The sequence below is a fragment of the Gopherus flavomarginatus genome, chromosome 2 (genome assembly GCF_025201925.1).
Source record: "Gopherus flavomarginatus isolate rGopFla2 chromosome 2, rGopFla2.mat.asm, whole genome shotgun sequence".
Lineage (NCBI taxonomy): Eukaryota > Metazoa > Chordata > Testudines > Testudinidae > Gopherus > Gopherus flavomarginatus.
This window is the reverse complement of record NC_066618.1, coordinates 45965836-45991393: the sequence shown is the minus strand read 5'-3', so window position 1 is coordinate 45991393 and position 25558 is coordinate 45965836. Positions and strand designations below refer to the sequence as shown.

Sequence of the window (25558 nt, the reverse complement as noted above, 5' to 3'; positions counted from 1 at the left end):
CAAACATGGAGTTTGATCCATATTTCAGAGTATACATATTGAAAATTAACTATACTAGATTGGGTCTAGGGGGGAGTTTGATACGTATTTCCCTGTCCTCTTTTCTCACTGTAGGCATACTTTTCTCCCCCATTAAACACAGGTTTTCTTCCTTAAATTTCATGTTATCTCTCAACTCCTACGTTACAAGCTAATACAAATAAGTATTACAAAATTTGTAAAATAATGATTTAGAAGAGATTCAACTGTTCTGCATTCAGAACACTACAGAAGATCAAAATAAAATATAACCATCTAGGCCAGCATAACTATTTATTGTGAAACTTTTGAACATTACTGTCTTATGTAAAATCAAAGTACAGAAATAGGTTTATGCAGCGTTAGAATGACTATCAAGTGTCTTTGCAGAATTTAAGAGGAAACAAGGAGTGTGGAATCCCAAAATCATGAAGGGGATCATTGTGTGTAACTGAAGACAAAGGACATTCTTTATCATCTTGGAGAAGTAGGCCTCTTCCACTACCTCCAAGCAAAAATCCAAAAGTACAGACAGTAAAGCAGCATATAAGGGTGTGTCTATACTACCCACCAGATCAATCCAGCAGGGGTCGATTTATTGCGTCTAGTCTAGACACAAATTGAACACCGAGCACTCTCCCGTCGACTCCAGTACTCCACCGGAGCGAGAGGCGCAGGTGGTGTTGACTGGGGAGCAACAGCAGTTGACTTACTGCAGAGAAAACACTGCGGTGAGCAGATCTAAGTACATCCACTTCAGCTACGTTATTCACATAGCTGAAGTTGCGTAACTTAGATTGATCCCCCAACCGTGTAGACCAGGCCTTACTGATGCTATATCAGACATACAATAGCAGCAAATATGGGGCAATTAAATCATAGTTTCTTTGTATGTTACACAAGCTGGAAAATACTCTAAATTCTGTTTTAAAGGTTGTTAAACCATCAAAGTATAATTTGAATAATCATACTGCATTCATATATGCGAGCAAATGAAAAATAGTGACAAATTTTGCAACAAAAACAATTCAAAATGAATATTCCCCATTACTAAAGCTCTATTGCTTCCAGTGCTCCCAAAGGACTATGGCTGAAGTGAGCGACACTTGCAATGCATTATAAATGTGTAATTACCATTTAAATGGGGTAAGAGTGGGTGAAATGGGAAAAAGGCATTCCCTTAAAGCCAGCCAAGGACTGACATTTCAGGCATGAGCATCTTAATTTACAGAGTCAGGTTAACAAAGCCATTGTCATTCTGCCACTCATCTTTGCCTACTTAACAGTGAATCCCTTCTGCAACGTGTAAGAGGCAGTGTAAAATAATCTAGTGCCTCCATAATTTTCTGCAGCAATTTTTATCAGACTATATTTACTAGACAGCTAAAAATGAAGACAGATGAGGAAGATTCAAGGCTGTGCTGAGGACCTGTCTTATGTCTCATTTAATTATTTTTATAATCATATTTAAAGATGAGAATTAGTAATTCAAAGATAAGAATTAGCATTTGTACTTTATTTCGCATACTGAACTATTTTGGATTAGTTTATTTTAGAATAAGTTTCATATATTAGGAGTCATTTGATGTTGCTTGAGGATTTTTAAAAAAAAGATATATAACAACCATTTCCTAGTCAACCACACGCAACCTCATAATCCAGTTTGGTGCCTCTATTGAACAATCTATTCATTATGAGAAACTGCATTTGGGTTGATAACGTAGATAAGTGTCCTCTCAAAATGCGATGAAATTCACACCTTGCAAATAAATCAATTTTATAAAAAAAATTAACTTTTGACATTTCCAAATCTAATTGTTAAACTATTGTGTGGCAACTGCCATGTAAACAAAGTTGTGTGTGCAAATATGGGTACATCTAAATGATTTTATTAGGAGTCAAGACTTACACTTACACACTGGGGGCTGGAACATGATCCCACTGAAGTCAGTGACAGAATTATTGACTTCCTTGGGAGCAAGGTGACACACTGACATGCATGTGATTGAAGAATCTATCTGCAAGTGAACTTGGTAGATTTATAGCCAGAACGCAAGTGATTATAAGGCTCAATCCTGCAAGGCACTGAGCATTCTGACAAGATCCAGCAAAGCATTTAAGCAAATGCTCAACTTCAGTGGGACTACTCCAGTGCTTGACTTCAGTGCTGAGTGCTTTACTGGATATTACAGGAAGCTCAGTAACCCACAGGACTGAGCCCATCGAGTCTACAGAAACCCAAGCACCATGGAGGTTAAGGGGTGGGGGAGGGAGAATATTAATCTTAAAACAAACTGCACTGATAATTTTGTTTTTTATTTACCCCCGTAAAATTCAAACAAACATTTTAAAATGGAACAGAAGTTTAAAGGCCAAGGTCAGTGATGTTATACACTGTTACAGAATCAAAAATTGTGAATTATATACACACTTAAAAATTACAAAGTTTCTGTAACAAATTTTCCCTTCTCCTACTCTTAAGGTTCACTAAGGAGCCCATGTTATTGCAAGCTTCCTTGATCCATGAAAATCCCTTTAGTGCTCATCTAAAACACTCCTGCATATGCCAGTGGACTCAGTGCAGAATGATCAAGATATTCCCACCTCCAGCCAATCAATTTAACAAGAGACTGGAAATTAAAATGGTTTTGAGTGGCTGGTCAGAGCTCTAAATACAGAATCATTATATTTAATACTAGTGTAATTTACATGATAAAAAACACAGTATCTCTTTTTATCATAGATCTTTGAATATATGGCATCAGTAGCCTCAGGAAGAGACCAAATTAAAAAAAGACTAAGATTGACAGCTCTGAATAGAAGTCCTCCAGTAAGAGGCACAACACAGGCAATGGTAGTACAAAGCTCCCTCATATTTCCCCATTCTCACTACTGTGCCACAAATCTATTTTGGAACAACTAACTGCAGGAATGAAAATACTTCTGGCTCCAAAATCTCCACTTAATCCTTGTTTTCCTGCTGTGAATGCTAATAAGGATTCTAATCATCGCCCACATGAAACTGGACTAAGGCCAGCCAGTCTACTTTACTTAGGCCACTGAACAGTCAAATGGTAGTGACTTTTCATCACTATTAACCTGAACTCAAGATCCTGAGGTGAAAGGGTCCATATTCATTATCAATATGATGGGAATATGCCTATTTAAATAGTGTGAACAGGGAAGAAAACACTGTATTCAGACATTATTACAGTAAGATTAGCATACATACCATATTTCTTGCGTATCTCATCCTGTTTCATTTTTCTTTCATGCTTCCTGCAAAGGTTAATAAATATCAGGAACATTTTTATATTTTAGGCTGTTTCAAGACATTTTATAAGCAAAGTATAACAATTGCATTTGGGTCCAAATGGACCTTTTTTTTTTTTTTTTTAAGAATACTGCAATAATTATCACTCTAAAATAATTTCTAAAGCTTACAGCTCTCAGTTCTAAAACTCACTACAACTCCTCATTAACAAATCAAGCCATCAGTCAGGATCATATCAGTCAGGATCATATCGACAAGCAAGGAAACTGAAAATACACTGCCTTAATTACATCCAGGGAACTATCTCATAAATATCACTCTGATGCCCAGCAGGGAATATAGTTGTAAAATTCATATCAGACGGCATGTTGCAGAATGCTAATTCAATATCACAAATCCACAAGAAGAAATTTTATATTAGCATTATTTGGTTATATATTACAATAAGTACATGAAAATATAGTTGTCTAAACTATACCATCAACTTTGCAAAAGGAGTAACTTTGGTAACCTCTTTTTATATTCTAGTGGAAGAATGCTTTTCTAATTTGTTTGAAATAAATGCTTTGATAACTTTTTTTAAACAAAATAAAAAACACACTACTAGGCTACAGTAATATTTCTGTTTATTGCACTTCCCTTTTTTAACAAACTAAATTGAAATTTAACATTTCAGAAGTAACCACAAAAAAAGGTCTTGCGACTCTGATGCTGGTACCATCATGCTATTGCTAATCTTTCTCCTTCAGCGTATGGAGGAGCAGGAAGATGCTGGTTTGTTAACTGCTAGTATACATGGGGTTGATGAACGGTGATTCTTGTACTCAGTATCAAGACTGAGCTGAGCACTGGAATCGGCAATTACAGACATTGCCTTAAAGTCAACATACCACTTTTTAAACTTCAAAGTCAGCTATACTTTCCTCTATGTAAAAGTCTGAGACACAAGGCAGGCCAACAGTGACAAACAAATGAACAGGCAATCAGCAGATCAAGGTTCTACCTATGACTTCCTATGTGACAAGCAACCTCTGTCAATTTCTCCGTCTGTAAGACAGAACATATCAGCTCTCTATCCTCCACCCCTTGTGTCCAGCAACATTTTGAGGCTACCTGTGTTAACGTTTTTTAGGCATTACATGAAGACATCTTAATGTGCAGCAGTCAAAAAAGCAAAAACACATTAGAACGTAAAAAAAAAAAAAAGGGAGACATACTAAAAATATTATGATGCAGGTAGCACTGGTAGTCACTAGTTAACACTGCCAAACAGCTTCAATTGTAAGACCCTGTTTTCAGTTGCCAGTAACATTACTGATCTAACCATTCAAGCGGAGATTCTGCATCCCAGCCATCTGTCTCTGGCTGATTTTTCTAAGGTGGAGTGTGGAAGACAACTGGGAGGAGTTTTGGTGGAAATGATTTTGCCATGTCTGACAACAAATTTAGGGGAATATACATTATTTTGCCATTCTTAAAAGATTCTTATAACTGTTTCACTAAAAAGGTCTAGCGCCTCCATACTTTGGAACTGAGACTAGAAATTTGGCAAAGGGGAGTTGTCCTAGCTCCAGGTGTGTGCTTTTTGCTATCCCTTTCACAATCCACCCAAGCAGTTCACACATGCTCAGTACAGGCTTGTTGCAGCTTCACAGCTAAATTCACCAAAGATTCCATCTGCGCTGAGCATACTCCACTGCCACCAAGTTCCTGTGTGTCAACCAGATTGCATGTGTACCATCCCCAAGGGCAACAGAGTATGCTCTCTCCCAGGACCACAGGCTGAGCTAGACTTTTCCCTGCAATTGTTCCTCCCGGAAGCTTGGTATCGCTGAGGTGCCAAGCACCGGAATGGAGAGCAGGGAGATTGACTGATCTGACTACTGGGGCCCAGACAGCATTGAAAAGAAGTTAGTCTAACTTGAATGCAGAAACATGAGAAGCCTGGGGAAGGGAAAACGGAGAACGACAAGTGAGATTAGACGGATGAGGACTGAGGGCTTGTTTTCACTACCAGGGAGATCGTCGCTGCTGCAATCGATGCTAAGCGCTCTCTGGTTGACTCTGGTACTCCAGCTCTCTGAGAAGAGTAAGGCAAGTCTACGTAAGATACATAGACTCCAGTTACGTTATTCACATAGCTAGAAAAGCGTAACTTAGGTCAACTTACCCCGGTAGTGAAGACAAGCTGGAGAGGACAGGGATAGAAGGGAAGAAGTTTCAGATGGGGGACAGGATTCTGTAACCCCTAGAATATACACTGCTCCAGAACCTGGAAGTGATGCCAGGAACCCTGAGTCTCCACATTCCTCTACTGTCAGCGAATCTCTCTAAAAGCACTGGTAAAATGTTTTGTCACTCTCTAATGAGTAGTCCACAGTTTATGAACAGCCACTTTCTGCTACCAGCTACTACTTTAGTTCAAGTGGCAGAAGGCTATGTTGTGGTTCTAAAGATCTGAACCCTGGTGATGACTTCTGTGGGGGATCAATACAATTCCATGTGGTATAATTTTTTTTTCAGTTCGTTTAAAAAAAAAAAAATGTAGTAAATTACATTGAACACCACACTAAAAAACGATTGCCTGGGCAACTTTAATTCCTCTTTATGTTACTCTTGCAAGAATTCTGTGCCACTGCACGTGGGCAGAATTCATATCTGCCACAGATTTCTTTGCTTCTCCGCAGAAAAATGACTTTCTGACAGGGAAGCAAAGGAAAACTACAAGAGCAGTCACACATCACTCCCTGCCTGTGCAGGTATGTTCTTTCAGGCACCCAGACCTGCCAGCAGAGAGGTAAATCACTGTAGGGCTGGGGACACCCCAGCCAGTGGCTCCTACCCTGAGCTGGGATCAGGTGCTAGTCCTGGCTGGGCTGGAGGCAGGAGAGGATGGGACTTCCCTTGCAAGGAGTGGCTGGGACTGTGTCAGACCCACCACCAGAAACCTCCCCCGGCTGCAGGAAGCTCAGCATCCTCCCCTGCTTCCTGCCCCCACTGCTCCTCAGTTGATGGGGAAGGAGTCACTGGATGGGTAGCTGCGCCCCATCTGCCCAACTCCCATGCATCTGGACCTCCCATACCCAGACACACTCACCAAACCTCACCCCATACACACACAACTCCCCCAGCCTTCCATAACCAAACCCCACTGAACTTCAACCCCTGCACCCAGACCACCCCGCACTAAGCTCCCTACAATAAAACTTCCACCTTGATGAACTCCACCTCCCGAGCCCTCACATCCAGACCCCCACACCATGGACCCCCAACTAACTGCACCCAGACCTCCACCCCACCAAGCCCCACTCTCCCAGGACCCAGATGCCCCTGCTGAGACTCCCCCCCGCCCAGACTCCTCTGCTGAGCCCCAAACACTTTCACCTGGAAGCCCCTTCAGAGTCCTATTGCTCCTGGACATGGAACCACCGCCCCCAACAAGCTACTGTGCATCCAGATCCCCCCACCTCTAGACCCCACACTGAGCTGCCTGCACCCAGATTGTGCCACACAGAATCCTCTCACCCCATACCTGGATCCCTCCACACTGAGTCACACTTGGATCATGCCTAGTTGAGCCTGCCTGCCCTATACCTGGTGTGCCTGGCGCAGGCCCTCAGGGTGTTTCTGGGGCAGGCCCAGCCCCTATGCTGTGTCAGGGTCAGGTGCAATCTTACCACTGAGTCCGTGTCCTGGGGGAGGGGAGGCTGCAGGGTGATCTCCCACTTTTGTACACCCTGTGCTCCCCACTGCCATGGAGCCTCTGCATTTATTTATTGAGAAAACTTGCAGAATTTTAAAAAACATTGTGCATAGAATTTTTAATTTTTTGGCACAGAATACCCTTAGGAGTAATATGTGTATTCATTATGCTACAGGTTTTAATTACATAATAACATACCTTTTTTTCCCACAGGACCCCTGACTCATTCAGTGCAAAGGATAGCCAGGGAATGAATCAGTGTTGTATAGTGAATGATGTTGTCTCTGAACCCCTACCTCATTTGTTGTGCAGCAAATGAAGCAAATGACTGCAGGAAGAAGAAAAGCTGATCACATGGTTAAAATAACTGAATGCTACCCAGGAAATCTGGACTCTATCCATGTCTCTGTCAGAGTTCCTATGTGATGCTGGGCAAGTCACAAATTAAACTTTTCACCAGTGATCCCTTCTAGACATCTGGGACATAATACGCAGAAACGCTGAGCACTCAGCTTCAACTGAAATCCACTGGAGCTCTGCTCTGAACATATAAAGCATTATGAAATGCTGAATACTCTGGAAAATATCAGGCCCATGGCATCTCAAATTGGGCATCCAATTTACTGGACACTTGACTTTAATCTCTCTGTGCCTAAGATCCCCATCTGTAAAATAGGACTATCACTTTACCTCATAAAGGTGTTAGGAAGATTAATATTTGTGAGGTATTGCTATTAAAAAACCCACAAATAAATAACTATATTCAGAGCAGGGTTTTAATGGTCTGCAGTAAATAAGACATGGAACTATACATTAAATGATGGAGAAAATGAAATACTGAATAGCTACCCATTCAAAGATCACTAGCCATTCAGCAGAAGCAGGTGTAGGCATACAGCTAAATGTACTTTTTAACTCTAATTTAAGCATGTATTTAGGAATCTTGACTCATAACCAATGGTTAATGTGACTGTGCATAACCAGTGTTTAAAGATGTCTAGCTTTTAAAGTTAAGCTCACTAAAAAGGAGCTTAATTTTAAAATTTAACTTTCTGAATAATTTTTAACCTGCTTAATGGTCTTTCAGCTCATTCCTGAGTTCACTACTTGTTTTTATGATATATCAATAACTTACAGAATGCATTTATGTATTCTGTACCATTATGACAAAACAATTGCCCGTGTTTTTAAAGTAACATTTGAGCTGTAAATAACTAGACACGCCTCCAAAATTATAGCAACACTGCTGGCTATCTGATCTATTTAACTACTATTCCCCTCACAAATATTGCATGTTTATTGCAGGCTTAAACTAAACATCTCCAAGTAGGAAACACACATATTTCTCACTATTTTGGCAGCTTGTACAGCGTGTTAGCCACTGCTACACAGACTAACAGCTACAGTGGGTCATGGTATACGTTGAGGTTGTGTTCCTGAAAAGGGCGATGGATACTGAAACAATGGATACCAGGGAATTTTTCCCCATAAGAAATAATGGTCTGCCCCGCCTCTTGCCATCCCACCCACCTCTGTCCCGCCTCTTCCTGCCAAGTTCCACCCCCTCCTTCGAGCATGTCCTGTCCCCGTTCCTCCTCCACCCTCCCAGTGCCTCCTGAGTGCCGGGGGAAGCACCCAAAGAAAAGCCATGCAAAAGGAGAAGCAATGGATACGCATATCGGGACTGAGGGAAACTAGAACATATTCCCCTATTGATGAGCTACGGATATGCAAAACGATGGATAATGGGGAGATGTATACCAGGGACCCCCTGTCTGATGCAGTCAACAAACAATATTAACACGTAGGGTTGCCAACCCTTCTGGTTTGGCCAGGAGTCTCCCAGAATCAGGCTCAATCTCTCGGTGGCTACTGAAGCCAATTTGGGAAGTGTTAGGCCACTAAAAGTCTGGTGGCACAGTGGGGCTAAAACAGGCTCCATACCTGCCTTGGCTCTGTGTCGCTCCTGGAAGCGGTGACATATCCAGCAGCAGCTCCTAGGAGGAGGCTCAGCCCGGGGGGGGGTCTCTGTGCGCTGCTCCCACCCCGAGTGCTGACTCCTCAGCTTCCATTGGCCGCAGTTCCCTGCCCCCAGCCAACAGGAGTGGCACTGGCAGGCAGAGGTGGCATGCAGAGCTGCCTGGCTGCCCGTGCGACTAGAGTTGTTCCCAGACATGCTGCCGCTTCTAGGAGCCAGCCAAAGTAAGTGCCACCTGGCCACAGCCTGCACCCTGAACCCCAGCCTCCTTCCATACCCAAACTCCCTCCCAGAGCCCCCACCCCACAACCTCTTCCACACCCCAACCCCCTGCCCAAGCTCTGAGACCCCTCCTACACCCAAACTCCCTTCCAGAGCCTGCATCCCAAACCTTCTGCCTCAGGTCAGAACCCCCTGGGATCCCTCCCAGATCCAGCACCCCAACCCCCCTCCCACATCCCAACCCCCTGATCCAGGATCAACTTAGAGCCCCCTCACATACTCTAAATCGCTTGGCCCCTCCCCACAGTTCAGAGCTCACGCCCCATCCCGCACCCCAACCCTGTGCTCCAGACCAATTAAAGTGACTGAGGGTCGGGGAGAGTGAGCGATGGAAGGAGGGAGCCCTTGGAGAAGGGGCAGGGGTGTGGCCTTGGGCAAGGGGGGCTGGAGACACGGCAAGGTGTTTGGGTTTGTGCAGTTAGACAGTTGGCAACCCTATTAACATGGTATCTTATAGTGGATTTCTGTAAATTGCATGTAGAAAAATCTGAAATTTGTCAATATACCAAGAGTCATTATATTAAAAACTAGATACTACCACTTAGCACCTACACTATTTACATCTTCAAAGCCCTATACTAGTTTTAGAACCTCTCATGAGGATACCAAGCACGTAATATCCCTACAATACATATGGGAAAAGAGACAAGACCACATAAAGCTCAAGACAGAACTCGGGCAGACACAAGATAACATCCATTTATCTTTACTATTTAGAATTAAGAACGCTGAAGTCCTGTCTGCCTTTCTCCTGCTCTAACCACCAACTATTTATGCCTGCATTTTCTTCAGTTTGTCAGAACTCTTCAGGATTCAGTGATAAAGTTTCTTGCCTGTGATAATAAGAGGTAAAAAGAACCATTAGCCCTGCCACTTTATTCTAACAGACATCAACCTTTTCAAACAACCACTCCCTGAATATATCATTGAAAGACCTTTATGAATGGGTGGTGGACTTGGTTTAACAGGCCTTTTTTATCTTGCTAACTTTTGTGACTTATGATTGTGTTGTTCTATGAATACTTAAGTTAATCAAGTCTAAGCTGCCTGCAAGCGCAGTGTATGATACCCCGAGAAATTTCACTTGTACTATACACCTTAGTCAAGCTATTCTGGGCACTGAGAATGTTGGGACCACACAATAGCTGGTATTGAATATAAGAGCATTTTTTCTTTAAACACTAAGCTTCAGAAATAACATTTCTTCCCCACAGTAAGTTATTAGAACCAGAAAAGCTGTTTAGAAACTCTACAGGAGAAGTTTAAGACTGGTGGATATAACTTCAAAGATATTTTTGAAAAATTTTTGGATATTTGAAAAGGCTTCAAACACTAATCTCCTCTTCTGCAAAGCCATCTCCAAACCCTCCCAACCAGCAGCACCAGCAACCGCCACCATGAAACGGTGGTAAAACTAAGGTAGACTACATTGGACTAATTAAGACGACAACCACTCTAAGGGATGCTGCATTTCTAACTGCCTTTGCCGATCTAAACAGCCATTTATCGAAAAATTGTATCTTAGGGAACAACTAAAGCCAATAAAGGGAACGAACAACAGTGCTGCACCTAACTTTTACCCTGAGGGAATTCTGCCTCCCTAAAATTAAAAATTCTGTGCACAATATTTTAAAATTCTGCATATTTTATTTGTCAAAACACCACAATATAATCACTCCTGTTTTAATTATTTTGCTGACAGATATTTTGAAATAAATTATCAAAGTATGTCAACAATAAAGATAACAAAACGAAATTCTCCAGGAGTAGAGTTAAAGAAACCCCTATGACAACCTAGTTCTAGTTGGGAGGTGCTGGAGGAGGATGCGTGGGCCCCCCTTTGCCCAGACACCTGCACCCCCTTCCTCCCCCAGAGCCCAGCAGTGGGGGCATATACCTCCTTCCTCCCCCAGAGCCCAGCAGTGGGGGCATACACCCCTGCCCCATCTCCCCAGAGCCCAGTCACAGGCTCTGCTACATGTAGCTTCATTACTGTCCTGCTGGGGACCATGGTGTGGCCCTGCCCTTCCTCACCCTTTGCCAAAGTTGGGTCTCCCAGGCCTGCTCCCATCCCTGGGTACATGAGGATCAAGCACAGAAGTGCAGAGCCTCCTTCTCCACCTGGCCGGGCACACCACTCACTATGAGCTGGGCTCTGCTGAGTGCAGCAGCTCCTAGTGGCAGCCAGCAGTTCTGCAGCCCCAATTGTACAGGGGGAAATGAAATTCTGCACCAATTCTGCATTGTGCAGTGGTGCTGAATTCCTCCAGGAGTAAAATTTATCACTTGTAACTTAACCCAGACTGAGAAACTTGCAGTTTCTTAAGAAACAAGAACTCTCCCCCATCCTCCCATCCTTTCTGGTGTATTTCTGAAGAATTCCCTCAACCCATGTCAAGTGGCTAAGCACCGCAGACAAGTTTTTTATTGAAGGTTATCTGAGTAACTAAAATTTTATTTTGAATAAGCTTTAGGAAAGGGGTGACTAGATGTTTTTACATGACTGGTGGGATTCAGGGTGGGTGCCACAGAAGTGAAGTCTAAGGAAAGAAAAGGATTCAGATAGGATGGTAGGAAGGCTAGGCAGTGGGACAGAGCAAGTCATCCCTTCGTGACAACCACCATGCATTCACAGCCATTTTATGTATCTTAACTGTAATTTTTTTCAGGGGTCAGATCTGAAGTGATGTGCCTCTGGTAAATTACAGAATTTGTATACCAGTTAGAGGAATCATTACAGAGTCAAATTTGGAAGCTTATGCACTATATTAAAAAAGACAGCGAGGTTGACATTATCCCTGTTGGTTTTAAGTTTTCCAATAATTACTATTAGTGTCAGATCTGCATCTCCCTCTTCCACTAATAATTTACCCAGTTATATTCCTCAGAGACACCCTTAATAAAAGCTAGTCCATTGCTTGTTATCCCTATGGCAAAACACAGACTGTACTTGTAAGTAGATGTCTTTCACATCCTCAAACTTTCTCCACTTGATATAAAATCATGTTAATGGACTAAATATTCTCCCACCCTCTGGCAATGCACGTTACAGCCAGCCAAAAAACACCAAACAACAACTAAGCAGTTGCAACCAGAGTTAATGACAATGCTTTTCCATGGTTCTATGCAGAGGAGACACACCTGTGATGGCAGCATAATGTATTATCTCTGATCCTTCCAAGATGAGCATCACAATACCACCCTACCCCCTCCTTTTTAGAGTATGTAATACCACATCAATACCAAACTAAACCTATATTTATGGACATGATTAACTATGGAAGATCACACAGCATATAAACCTAAAGGTATTCTGGGTAGACAAGTCCTGAAGTGGGCTTAGTTCCATGATGCCAGAACTAAAATTATCAGCTATGTTGTTGTTTGTGGACATAAGACTGCATACTGTTCCTCTGCTGTTCTCAAATTGAAATGCACCCATTCCTTCTAGAACTGCCCAGAATAAGCAAGTGGAAATATACTGCAACATACACATACTTCACAGAGAACCCAAGATTACTAAATATATTATTGCAGGGTTGCCCACCAGAATTACACTTTAGGTAAATTTTCAGAGATCAGGCATGCAAGAAACATATTTTGGTCCATCAAGCTGAAGTTAGTGTATAATTTTCTTATAAGCAAGGGACAAGGAGTCTACTTATTTGAGAACACGGAAAATCTTCCCCCAAATGATCCTCCTACTGCAACATATAGTGGTGAATAACTTAATTTTAGAAGATGTTGTCAAAAGTAAAATGGAGCACAGAGTAAGGCAGATTTAACCAAAACTGCACAGGAAAAGTTCAGTAGAAACATCACAGTATGATCAGATTTTAAAAAATAAGCCTTTATACCTTTTTTCCTGAATTATGGAAGTTAGTCTAAAAAGTACTGCATATCAGCTCAGTTTGTTAACAGTGGACACCTTGGCAACCACAGAAGCATCCCATTCTAGTTTGGGGCATTTACAGAAAATACTAGAAGTACATTTTTAAAATGCCTTTTTGCAAAGATAGCAGGCAGCTTACATAAATCCTCCTGTTTGGATTTGTCCAATAGTTGATTTCACTCTACATCTTTTCCCTCAGTCTCTGCTCTCCTCTCCCCTCCCTTCCAGCTGCTGGTGGTCATCTTGCTATCAACTTACTTACTTACTACCAGATCAGGCACACTCTTCTCTCAAGAACTGGAGCAAAAACGATCTATGTGAGATTCTAAGGGATACTGCACCAAGTAGATGATCTTACAAACACTATAGCAGCCTAGCATCTCATGTGCACAGAAACTAGGGGTCTTATCTGACCTATTATCATCTGACCTATTACAATAAAAAACCTTAGCAGTGCTTCTTTCTCAGCCTGGGTTTCTATCAACCAATAGCTCTAGAAGTATTTACTGCCACAATATCTAAGCACTGCATGCAGATTATAAAAGCGCAGTGGGGAAAGAAGTCCAGAAGGGAAGTCAATACTCAACCTAACAATGGAATGCTAATTTTGAATACATCAGATTTTCAAATTCTGTGGGGAATGTTATAGTGAGAATTTGCATCTTGAGTGACCAGAGGATAGTACGGGTACTTTCTGACCTCTTCTAGGAAAGGCATTTGAGAGCCTTGAGTCTCCTCTTGAAGACTTTAGCTCCCTGCTTCCTCAAAATCTATATCTGGGCTAAACAGTTTGCTGACTAACTGCAGTTGCTGTAGTGCAACAGTTCTCAAACTGTGGGTCAGGACCCCAAAGTGAGTTGTGACGTGTTTTAATGGGGTCACCAGAACTGGCTCAGACTTGCTGGGGTCCGGGGCCAAAGCCTAAGCCCCACCTCTGAGCCAGCTCTCCAGAGGCTAGAATGCATCCCAAATCTTTGGCCCACCACCGGGGTTCCAATTTTCAAACACCGCTCTCCACCCCTCCCCTTCTGAGGCCCACAGGAAGTCAGCCCTGCTCCTGATGACCTCAGCAAATTCAGAATAGATTTTCCACAGGATGAGGGAAGATCAAGAACCCAGAAGGGAAGAACCAAACAACAAAACTACTAGTCTTAAGAAGCTCTTTGATCTCTCACACCTGAGCAGATTCACTGGGTACCACCACTGAACCTCCACAAGCCTTAGTAGGCTTGTTAATTCCCAAAACATGTCTGCTGCATGCAGGTGGGATAGGAGAGGCGTCCCTTAATGCTTTTTTGTAGGGGTGGATGGGAGGAGAGCGAGGCCCAGGGAACCCTGATTAATAACTTAAGACTTACAAATGGATCCTAAGAAGCTTTCTGAGAATTGCAGCAGGTGGGGCTTACCCTGCCCAAAAATGTTACAGGGGATGGGTGTTAAAGGCTGCCAGGGGGCTGAAAATACTACCAAAGGCTTGACTACAAGGAAGAATTTACCTCAAATATACCACTATAGCTGTGCAAGTATAACTCTCCATACAGACATTCTTATTCCAGAACAGGAACATCCACACAGGGAGCTGTACTGGTATAGCTATAGTGGTATAACTACATCAGTATAATTTTGCCATTCAGTTTTCTCATGTAGAAAAAGCCTTAAAGCTCATGGAGGGGGGCACCAGGGAGGAGATCACAGGGACCCAGGAGGAAGTCTTCACTTTCCAGGAACCCCCTACACAGTGGACGAAGAGCACTAGGACACACAGGCTAGTTTTTCTCCAGGTCTGCTGAACTCCAAGCCTCCTGACAGTATTTTCCATCTACCCATCTTCCTATGCCTCTACCATGAGCTATTAGAAGCTGAAAGAAAGCTTCGAGGTTCTATACGCCTTCTAGGTTCTATAGAAGAAGATGCTAAGGGCCTACAGAGGTATAAGGAGGAACTCCCTTTTACAGGACCTTAAATTATACGCAGCATCAGTCTCCTCAACAGGAGCGTGGACAGGTACTGCAATTAACAGGGAACTTTGTTGCCAGCTGATCAAGTGCGTACCGATTCCCCTCCCTGCCCCCACCCCCAGACTTCCTAAGGTCTGCTAGATAAAGATGCCCTTACTGTGAGCCTCCTACAGTTTGCAAGGATAATTCCTCTCCAACCAAACCTAGAAGCATTAAAAAATACTGAAGTAAATCCCTCCCCACACCCAAGACTGTGCAGTTAAGTTTGCAGGCACACAGTGATTTAACTACATATCAACTTTTTTTTTTTTAAAGTGTTAGTTAAAAAAATTAGAAACCCAGTGAATTCAAGGTTAAGGTCACATTCTTTAAACAAGGTACTTAAATTGTCTTATGGCATAATTAAGGCAATCAGAAACTTTCTATTTTATTCATCCTTAGTAGTTTCATTTACATAGACAATACCCTAAAATCTTAACTGGATAATGATGGAGTCTCTCAGTGACGTCAACGTACAAGGATACAGCAAATACTATAGGTGAACATATGTAAGCTCAGACCAATGTGAGAACTGCAAAAATGGTTACGTGTGGGACAGACAAAAGGGCATATTGTTGGTTAAATATAGTCTCTACACTACGTGTTATGATTTTATTGTATGAGTCACTCTTGATTGCCAATATTTCTGTTTACTATCATTTGATCTGTTCTTTGTTAAATAAACATTTTGCTTTCTATATAAACAAATCTTTGTGTGCTAAGCAAAGCTATGTTCTAAGATACAACTAGCAAGCTATAATCTGTAATAAGAAGAGGATCTGCCAATTCTGAGGGTGTCCAGTAGTTAAGGGGCTTGACACTCAGGGGGATGCACAAAGGACTCTGAGGCTGGACTGTGCCTATTGCTAGCCTGCATAAGGGACCCGTGTAGGCTGCATGTGGATGGGGTGTGTGTTAGGGACCTAGGCAGGCACAGAGGAAGCTTCTTCATGCTAAGAGCAGATGGCAGCGAAGTGCTCCACAGCCCTGGAAAGTGTCATAGAATCTCAATAATCGTGGCATTCTGGGGCAGCATACTCTATAGACAGCAAAACTTGTCCATGAACTGGAGAAGAGCATCACAGATCTTAACTGTTAGACATGCACATCACCCAGCACAGGTTGGTAAAGTACTTCAGTTTTCTTTAGGCTAATTATGAAACCAAAATGATTGACTGCATGAGTTAAGTGATCAGTTATAAATTGAATGTCATGAATCAATGCTGACAAATACACGTTCTACACAAATCAAGCCAACTTTGACATCTATCATAAATATAAACAATGCTCATTTTGGATTAAATCCACAAGCAAAATTGAATTTTTTTTTAAAAAGATTATAAAGCTCCTTTTAAGCACAGCCTATCATTTTCCTGTGACATCACTGCATATTTCCGCAGCCCGATATCGAAGGTACAGAAGTTGGGATCTGTTTTGCTAAAGCATTTACATTGAAACGGTGCACACTCCCTATCAATGAATGGGAGAGGGAAGCATTGGCGGTAGCAGTGCTACCGTATCCCAGCCCTTTCCCCCACCTTAGCCACGAGTTAAAAATTTAGGATTAACTGAAAAATAAATGGCTATTTACTTACCAAAAACACCTTTAAAATAGGGGCTAGAATTGCCCTGGTCAGTTACATGAACACTCCCCAGACATGAGTGGCTACCTGTGTAAAATGCTCAAATATGACTATATGTGACTGTTTTTTCCTAGTTGACCATTCATTCTTTTTTGCATGGATGAGTCGAGGAAACTCCATTCCTGAGACGCTAAGTTAGCACCCTAGCTAACATTTTATTAAATACAAGTTTGCACCCAACATAGACCATGGCCAGCCAATGCATTTTAAAGGTATTAAAATGTGTCTACACTTGTTGCAAAGTCATGCTTAAAAATACATCAACCAACACATTTTCAAACCATCTGTGTGACCCTGTCTTGACTAGGACGTGTCTTACCTCTGCCCCTATTCCCCCTCAGTGGAGTGTGATCTTCAAAGCCTTACAAAAACACAAGTCGTCGCCCTCAAACCCCAAAAGGAGGACATGAATGCAAAAAGATAATCCTGCTATGTAAGTCTGCACAGTTAAAGCCAGAAATTCAGCTTAGGTTGCTACAGCAATGTCAAACATTACTATAAAATATATGGCCAACTTAACATCCACTAAGTTAAACTATACATTTAACCAGAAAAACAAAATTCACATGTTACACGGCAGAGTTAACATATGCAGGAACGTTATATTCCATTTCTTGATCTTAATTTTAACTGTGCAAAACTTTGCCTTAAATGCAAAGAGCTTAACTGGCATGCAATTTCCAGATCACAAGTGTCGGTTAAGTACGAGCTTTCCTGTGGTTTTGTTTGAACTCTGTCTTTTCCTAAGCAGTCCAACCTTGAATCCCTGAAGTAAAGAGCACATCAGTTTAATCAATGAAAAGGAATGTACGCTGGCTCTATCCAGTATCTGAACTTGCACTGTCTTAGTCAGAATCATAAATACTGTTACAATGTCTGTGCTAATACTTTCCTGTTAATATTCTCTCTATTGACCCTGCCTGCTTAGATGGCTCTGGGTTTTGGACTGTTTGTTTAATACAGGGGTCTGCAACCTGTCAGAAATGGTGTGCCGAGTCTTCATTTATTCTCTCTAATTTAAGGTTGTGTGCCACTAATACATTTTAACGTTTTTAGAAGGCCTCTTTCTATAAGTCTATAATATAGAACTAAACTATTGTTGTATGTAAAGTAAATAAGGTTTAAGGAGCTTCATTTAAAAATTAAATTAAAATGCAGAGCCCCCTGGACTGGAGGCCAGCACCCAGGCAGTGTGAGTGCCACTGAAAAATCAGCTTGCGTGCAACTTTTGGCACATGTGACAAAGGTTGCCGACCCCTGGTTTAATATATACTTTATTCCCTAGGAGCTAAGGTTACTACTTGCATAACAAAAATTCTACCAAGAAGTGTATGGTTATTAAATGGTATGTTTCCAAAACTCACCGCTGAAAAGATTGCATTCGTCTCTCCTCTCTATCTCTGGCAAGCCTTTCTTCCTCTTCATCTGGTATACTAGAAAGATTGGGGGGGAGGAAGGAAGGAACAGGGAGGAAGAGAGAAATCAAGAGTTTTGCTGTGCTTGAAAAAAAGAAAAAAAAAAAAAGCCTGTTCATTTTTCAGAAAATGCTTTAACTGGCCCTGATTTACAGTTTTTATAGTTGTACTTGACTCCATTACATGGCTTAAATCATAACTGATAAATTGGTAGCATTTTCCCTTTACGCTAGAAGTATTTTTGATTTTGCAGTACTTACACACTTTACCCCAACTAAACCTGTGTATACCATATAAGAACTACAAAACATTTGAAGCCTATGCCGGTCAAAGGATATTTTATTTTTCTTATAGTTATTCACCACCGACTTAATTTATCCCAACTCCTTTAAATAAAGAATTAGTAAATGTATACTTCTGTCACATTTCTCCACATATTAATTATCTCTCAAAACTGAATGAATGATCTGGAGAGGTGTTAATCAGAAATATTCATAAGTCTCAACACATGTTGGTTGAGCTGTGAAGACTAACAGTACCATATATGTGTACTTACATCAGCACTTAAGCAGTGCAACAGTGACATCCAGTGGCTAGGACAGGATAATCACAGCAAGTCACAACATAGGTGTTATGCCATACATACGTATGATACATATGTATGTTGTACGTATGATGTGCCATACATAGATCAGAAGAGGCAGTGTGAATTCAGTAGTTCATTAAAGGCCACAATCAACTGTCAAGTCACATTTCCATACAGTTGTTTTAAAACCTTACTACTGTTACAAGTATCATTCAAGAATACCAAAAGTGATTACAGTGGAGATGTTTTTAAATGTGCATGTTTTGGGTACAAACTTACACAGCCAAAAAACCCCCTCCCACAGCAGCAAGTCTCAGAGCATGGGTCAACTGACTTGGGCTCACAGGTCTTGCGCTATAGCTTAGGCTCTAAGCCTGAACGTCTGCACAGCAACTTTTAGCCATTTAGCGCAAGCCCAAGTCTGCTGACCAAGGCCCTGAGACTTGCTGGCTCAGCTTTTTTTTGTGTGCATACCATGTAGGTGGATCCTTTTCCATACCATCAATTTCTGTTTCCCCTATTTGTGTGGGCCTCTCTCATAGAAAGGGGAGAGAGAAAAACAAATACAAGAAAGTAAACATTTTTTTTTAAATTGCAGAAGATTAACTTGGGGATAAATCAATAAATTGATCTTTTGTGAGCATGACCAGATTTCAAAAGTGACAAGATCTGTTTAAATATCCTCTATCTTTGGAATAACTTTCAAATGAACACACTGTGGCTGAAATATGTGATACAACAGAAGCCTCCAAATCTTGCATAGCCTTTTGTAAAACTGGTTTATCAGAGAGGCTAGGAGGGACTACATAATAGTCCCAACTCACGTTTCTATTCCAAATATATAGATTCCCAAACAGTTATGACATCCCTCTCTAGGACTTGGAATGTACAGTATTTATTATCGGACAGCATTGGAATTTAAAAGTATTTTCCTGCTTTGAACCACTCTCAAGGGAAGTTCTCAGTTAAGCTTATCATAGGCCTGGTCTACACAGGGGGGAAGGGGAAGAAGAGAAATCGATTTAAGATATGCAACTTCAGCTATGAGAATAGCGTAGCTGAAACTGACATATCTTAGATCGACTTAGACTGACTTACTTTGCATCTTTGTGCTCTCAAGAATCGCATTACCATGCTAACGATATCTGTGAGACAATGCTGCACTGGTGGAGGCTCGGGCTAGCTTAGACCCAGCAGGTAGAGCGAACTTGAACTCAAAAGAACAGGAGCACTTGTGGCACCTTATAGACTAAAATTTATTTGAGCATAAGCTTTCATGGGCTACTTTGTTAGTCTCTAACATGCCACAAGTACTCCTGTTATTTTTGCAGATACAGACTAACAGCTGCTACTTCGAACTGAGATGACTATTCTAAGCCTCCACTGATTCCACCACATCCACAGTTACTTTTAGCCTGCTAGTGAGAGTCTATTTGGGCTGGGAGGTTTGCTCCCAGCTGTAGTGTAGACATACCCTGGAAATCTCCTCAACATGCTTTTCTTGCCCTTGTTTCGGACCACAGCTGAGAGTGGTACTGATGACAACTCAAAACGAAGTGCCACTTGAAACCGGCCCCATACTGATAGCTTCATGCTCAAATGCAGGCTTCTTTGGTGCCTGATCAGGACCAAGACGCTTCAGAACTGAAGAGATTCCATGTACTTGAGTAACAGTAGCTGCCTGTTTACGAAAAGATGCATCCTTTGGCAGGGAAGCCCTCAGAACCAAGGAAGTCTCCCACTGACAGGAACTTTAGCATCTGTGTCGTGTTTCTCATAAAGATGATTTTAGCACAAATGGAGTCCTGGCACTGCTAGACTCACAACTTGGAACCAACGTACAGTCTTCAGTTGGGTGGTCACAGAGGCAGGGACAGTCCTTCCCTCAGTAGATGGTTGGACTACTTTTTCATGCTATGACTCTGGGGGAGTTGGCGGAATGCAGTAGCTGGAGTATTTGGGGAGTTGGAAGCTGGAGCTGGAGCATGTGGTGTTTCTGCAGAGATGGGCTGAAGGCCACAGACTGGTAGAGTTGAAGATGTTCCAGTTCAAGATGTCCTTTGCAGGTGACTTGATGAGACTTACATTTCTTCTGCGTCTCGAAAGATCGCAGAGGACACATTGAAAGGTGATCCGCTTGCTATGGATTCTCTTGAGATGTCTGCCGAGAGCGCTAATGTTCTGGAATCCTCGGACCAGATAGCAAAAGCGGCAGAGGAAGGTGTCTGTAGGAAGGGGATACTGGAGATCGATGCAATCATTCTCCTTTTCTTCTCCCTCTGTTAGATGGGCTTCAGTCATAGCAGTAGATTCACTAGATGGTTCTTGTTGTTCTGGGAGAGTAGTATGATGTTAACACCTATCTGGTAGAGATTTCTTTTTCACGGGATCCATCCTTGATGTGCTTGGTACTGAAATCAAGAGGCCTAACTCTAAGAGGTGGGAGGTAACAGATGAGACAGGCCAAGAAATCCTACTCTGTGAGAAAGGCTCAGAGCCTCCATAGCCCATCAGTCTGGGCCTGATGTGTTGAAGACTTGCACAATGCAGCAGTTTGGGAAGATCCATTTCCATTAAACAGAACAAACAAGTACATGTAGCCTTCTCTTGGAACACAGATGGGAATGACACACAACTGAAATCCATGTTGTTTTTTTAAATCTTCCTTCTTGGCAGGGCTGGCTCCAGGCACCAGCTTATCAAGCAGCTTGGGGCGGCAACTCCGGAGAGGGGCAGCACTTTCAGGTATTCGGCGGCAATTCAGCGGAGGGTCCCTTACTCCCACTTGGCGCGCAGGACCTCCCGCTGAACTGCCGCAGATTGCAATTGCAGCTGTGGCTTTTTTTTTTTTTGGCTGCTTGGGGTGGCAAAACCCCTGGAGCCAGCCTTGCTTCTTGGTAGCTACAGATCAGTTCTATTTCACTGGCATAGGGACCAAAACTGAGAAGAGAACAGTGCAATGGCACAAATAGAGTAATATCTATACATTCTAAAGCAACTAACAACAAACAAGAGGACAGGATATTTGGTGTATAGAACCTTAGAAATTCCTCCAGATATGGAGAGAAAGTCCCAATCCCTATGGCAACGGAGGAAAGAAAGGACTAGAGCTGGTTGAGACTGCACTGCCCTTATAAGCGCTCTCCAAATATGCAGTGCCACAAGGGGACACTTGTGCTGCCCCAATGAACACTATTTTCCAGAAAGTGTCTCAATTAGGATTATGCATCACCATTTAAAAAACAAACAAACAAACAAACAACAACAAAAAAACCCAAAACTCTTGCTGTCATCTCATATGCAAATTAAATAAGATACTGCTTACTGGATCCCTTTGAAGTATGACAAACAATTAAAGAATTAAACCTGCGGCAACAAGTGAACTTCAGAAACCCTCCAAGATCTTAGGAATGTTTAATTTTTGTAAAGCTGGAAACTAATTTAGGCATCCTCAAAGCCTCTGAGCAAAAAGGTACCTCTCTCTACTATGATCATGACATTTGTATAAATTAAAGGAAAATAGCATCTCTGACAACTGATTCCTGAGAGAGCCTACTGACTGCTAGCTGAAATACCCTGAAGCAGGCTCAAGTGCCTGGACTCTAAACTATATTGAAATGTTGCTTTGTTTATACAGGATAGATGCTAATTTTATTCCTCTTCCTGGCCCACTTTTGTTCAGGCATGAACTAGCCTTAAAAGAAACTCCTTGCTCTATTATCTCTAAACTCAAATATTTAATTTGCCACTCATGAACTTTTCATGTGCACCTTTAAAAGGAAATGATTATTTGTAGAAATGGAAATGGGACAATTAATTTAGTTTCAAAAGGAAATATTTAGTGCTCCCAGTGTTAGTAATACTACCAACTTTGTCATACTGCCTGTAGCTAAATACTCTATCCTGTATTGTAAGTAGAGCTGCACTTATTCATAATGCTACCAGAGTTGAAACATTTATTTTATGGTACATGGTATTCACTAATGAACTTCACACATTTCTATTTTAAATGTAATTATAAGATTATATTTTGGATTTAAATAATAAAATGTTTCATGATCTGCAAAACCTTTAATTTTTAATCAAAGACTGAACTGCATAAAAATATACATAACTTATACAAGCTTAAATTTCAAGACACTAACTGAATTTGTTACATCTATCAAAGGATGAGCCTGTGGGCATATACCCTTCTAGTTGAATTATATGGTATGAGCATTTCACCATTCAGGATCAGTACAAACAAACTAAGTAGCTTCATTCACAGACAAGTGATCAAGGATGCCTAGATGGCACATGGAAAGCCATTCACAGACTCACTGCTTTTGAGCTCTTAATCCAGGACCTTCCTCAGCCAGTAGTTAGGTAGCTTGTCTCATACCAGGCCCTGCTACCACCACCATTAATCTTGGGGGCTTGATTCAGGAAAAATTTAAAAACAAACAAAAAAAAAAAGGTGTCCAAAAACCACACCGCACAACAGGGTAGATTGAGATCATGTTTGAATCAATCACCAAGTGAAACCTCAATTTAAATAACTGATTTTAATCAATTTTTCCATTTATACTCTAGTTATTTTCTAAAGAAAGGTGCATTCTCATCGGTTGATGTAAATCAACATGTTTTAATGGTGATAACTCAATAAGGCTTTTACACTAGATTTGGTACATCCTTTTACTAACTAGGAGTGTACACTAGAACCATATACTTTTATTTAAGCAATTATATGGCTTAATATTTCCAGATTTTTATTAGCTGTACATTTTAGTATGTTAGAAAATGATGAGCGATATATTGCTTATTTACTAGATAACTTTTTGCTCATGATTTGTGTCAAGCTGAATTAGAAAAGTAACTGAATTTTAATTAAATACAAAATAGAATTTAAATTTTATTAAAACAAAACAGCCTTAAATATTTTGGATATACAAATGTCCCTTATCAAAACATGTTTCACATTTACAACTAAAGTATACTAAGTTTAGGCCTTAAGATAAATATGAATTTAAGACAGGCTCATTTTAAACAGATTTTTAAAAAGAAAAAAATCTTATAATTTAAACAAAATCAGATTTTATTTTATTTTTTAAATCAATGATTTTTATGTAACCTGGCAGGTAGCAGACTCAGGATGTGGTATTTGTTCATTTTTTTAAAAATGAACTTTGTGCAGAAGACATCTCAGAAGACAGTAATACAATAATTTAAAACAAGTGAAACGAAGAAAACAAATTGATCTTATAACCACAGCCTGTCCTCAATGGATACTGTAGCTGCCACCATGAACCTGTTTCAGTGCAGAATGAATATTAACTCAAAGTGTAAATGCAGAGCTAATTTAATTTGCCATCTAATGTACTTTGATTCAACTACCTTCTCTAATAATTACATGCCACATTTTGTATAATTAAATATTAAAGCTTTGTTTAAAAAAATAATTTTACAGCAATCTTTGGAAAAAATTCCTGTTAAGATGATTGCTAAGTTTTAGACACACCATACATATGATTTCTAAAATATAGAGAGAGAGTGAAGTGTGTGTACACACTTTTTTCATTTGACTTTCTTACCAGGAAGATGTCATTAAAGAATACCAGAGTCGGGTAAATAAATATGTTTACATCTCTTAACCAAAAAATAACAAAATTTGTTTTACTTCCAAATTAAATTTCTAGTAGAACTATTGGAAATTATGCATTGTAGGACCAACAAAGCTAATAAAAGAAAAATATATTTACCCCCTAGAACGCCTTCTGCAGTAGCAGCAGTAACAGCAACAGACAGCAATGGACAGCAGGATGAGTCCTGCTATTACAGCTATCGCAATGATGAAGGCTTCAAAGTTCACTGTAAAATAAATATATACATATGTGTGTGTGTGTGTGTATATATATATAATTAAATAACTTGTAAGACTTGAGCACTGGTCATTTGTCTTCTCCCCGCTTCCTCTGATGAATATTTTAGTCAGTCATTCTCAATTTCATCTTTGGTTTCTTTATGCAGTACTCTTAAAGAGTTTTAGAAGAATAGCCGCTAAAGCAACACCTTGTACAGTTTCACATAAGAACTCCTCCACTGTCACTCACCGAAAAAAAATATTCACCGGATTAATGAGATCAGATTGTTTTAACCTTTGTTAGCCCTCTCCTTTTAAACTGTCCATTCTACTCTTGTATATAAAAATACATCCTCATCTCAGATTTTGACATGGCAATGGACGTTCTCCCCCAATTTTTCTTCATGCACTATGATTTTCTCAGTTACAGAGAGTGTTTTATAAGGTATTTTTGCATAACTGGGCAATTTACAACCACTGAAAGTATCTGGGAGATCTGTATAGAGCATAGATTTTTTTTTTTTTTATTAAGCTATGAACCATAAGAGTCAACAACTTGCAAGGTTAAATCCTGGCCTCATCCATATGTTCTGAGTTTTGGCCAGGGAAGAGGTCATTAGAAGGTTTGATGAAAGCTGCTTCAGTGGAATGCAAGAGACAAAAAATGGATTGGAGAGGATTAGGAATGGAATTGGAGAAGAAGAATTCTAGACAGTAGTTGTGGACTGTGCATTCAATGAGCTTAGAGATGAAAGGAAGAACGGGTGTTAGAGAAGCAAGGGGTTTTTTTTCGTTTTTGCTTTTTTTTAAAAAGTGTTCTCAACTCTCCCAGATCTCATCCCTTATTTTATCCCCTTTCCTCACCACAACTGCTTGCTGCAACAGATCTCCAGTACAGCTCACGGATGTGTCTACTCTATTCCTTCACATC

General features: G+C 40.9%; 1 protein-coding gene across 1 annotated transcript in view; it reads right to left on the bottom strand.

The window, feature by feature from the left end:
* LOC127044599 (pituitary tumor-transforming gene 1 protein-interacting protein-like) overlaps positions 1–25558 on the bottom strand; it is a 54423-nt gene that overhangs the window by 6723 nt on the left and 22142 nt on the right. Inside the window, exons 4-6 of the mRNA XM_050939686.1 lie at positions 24527–24635; positions 18152–18220; positions 3251–3297 (exon numbers count right to left, since the gene is read on the bottom strand). Of these exons, the coding sequence (XP_050795643.1) occupies positions 3251–3297; positions 18152–18220; positions 24527–24635 (225 nt within the window). The remainder of the gene's footprint in view (positions 1–3250; positions 3298–18151; positions 18221–24526; positions 24636–25558) is intronic.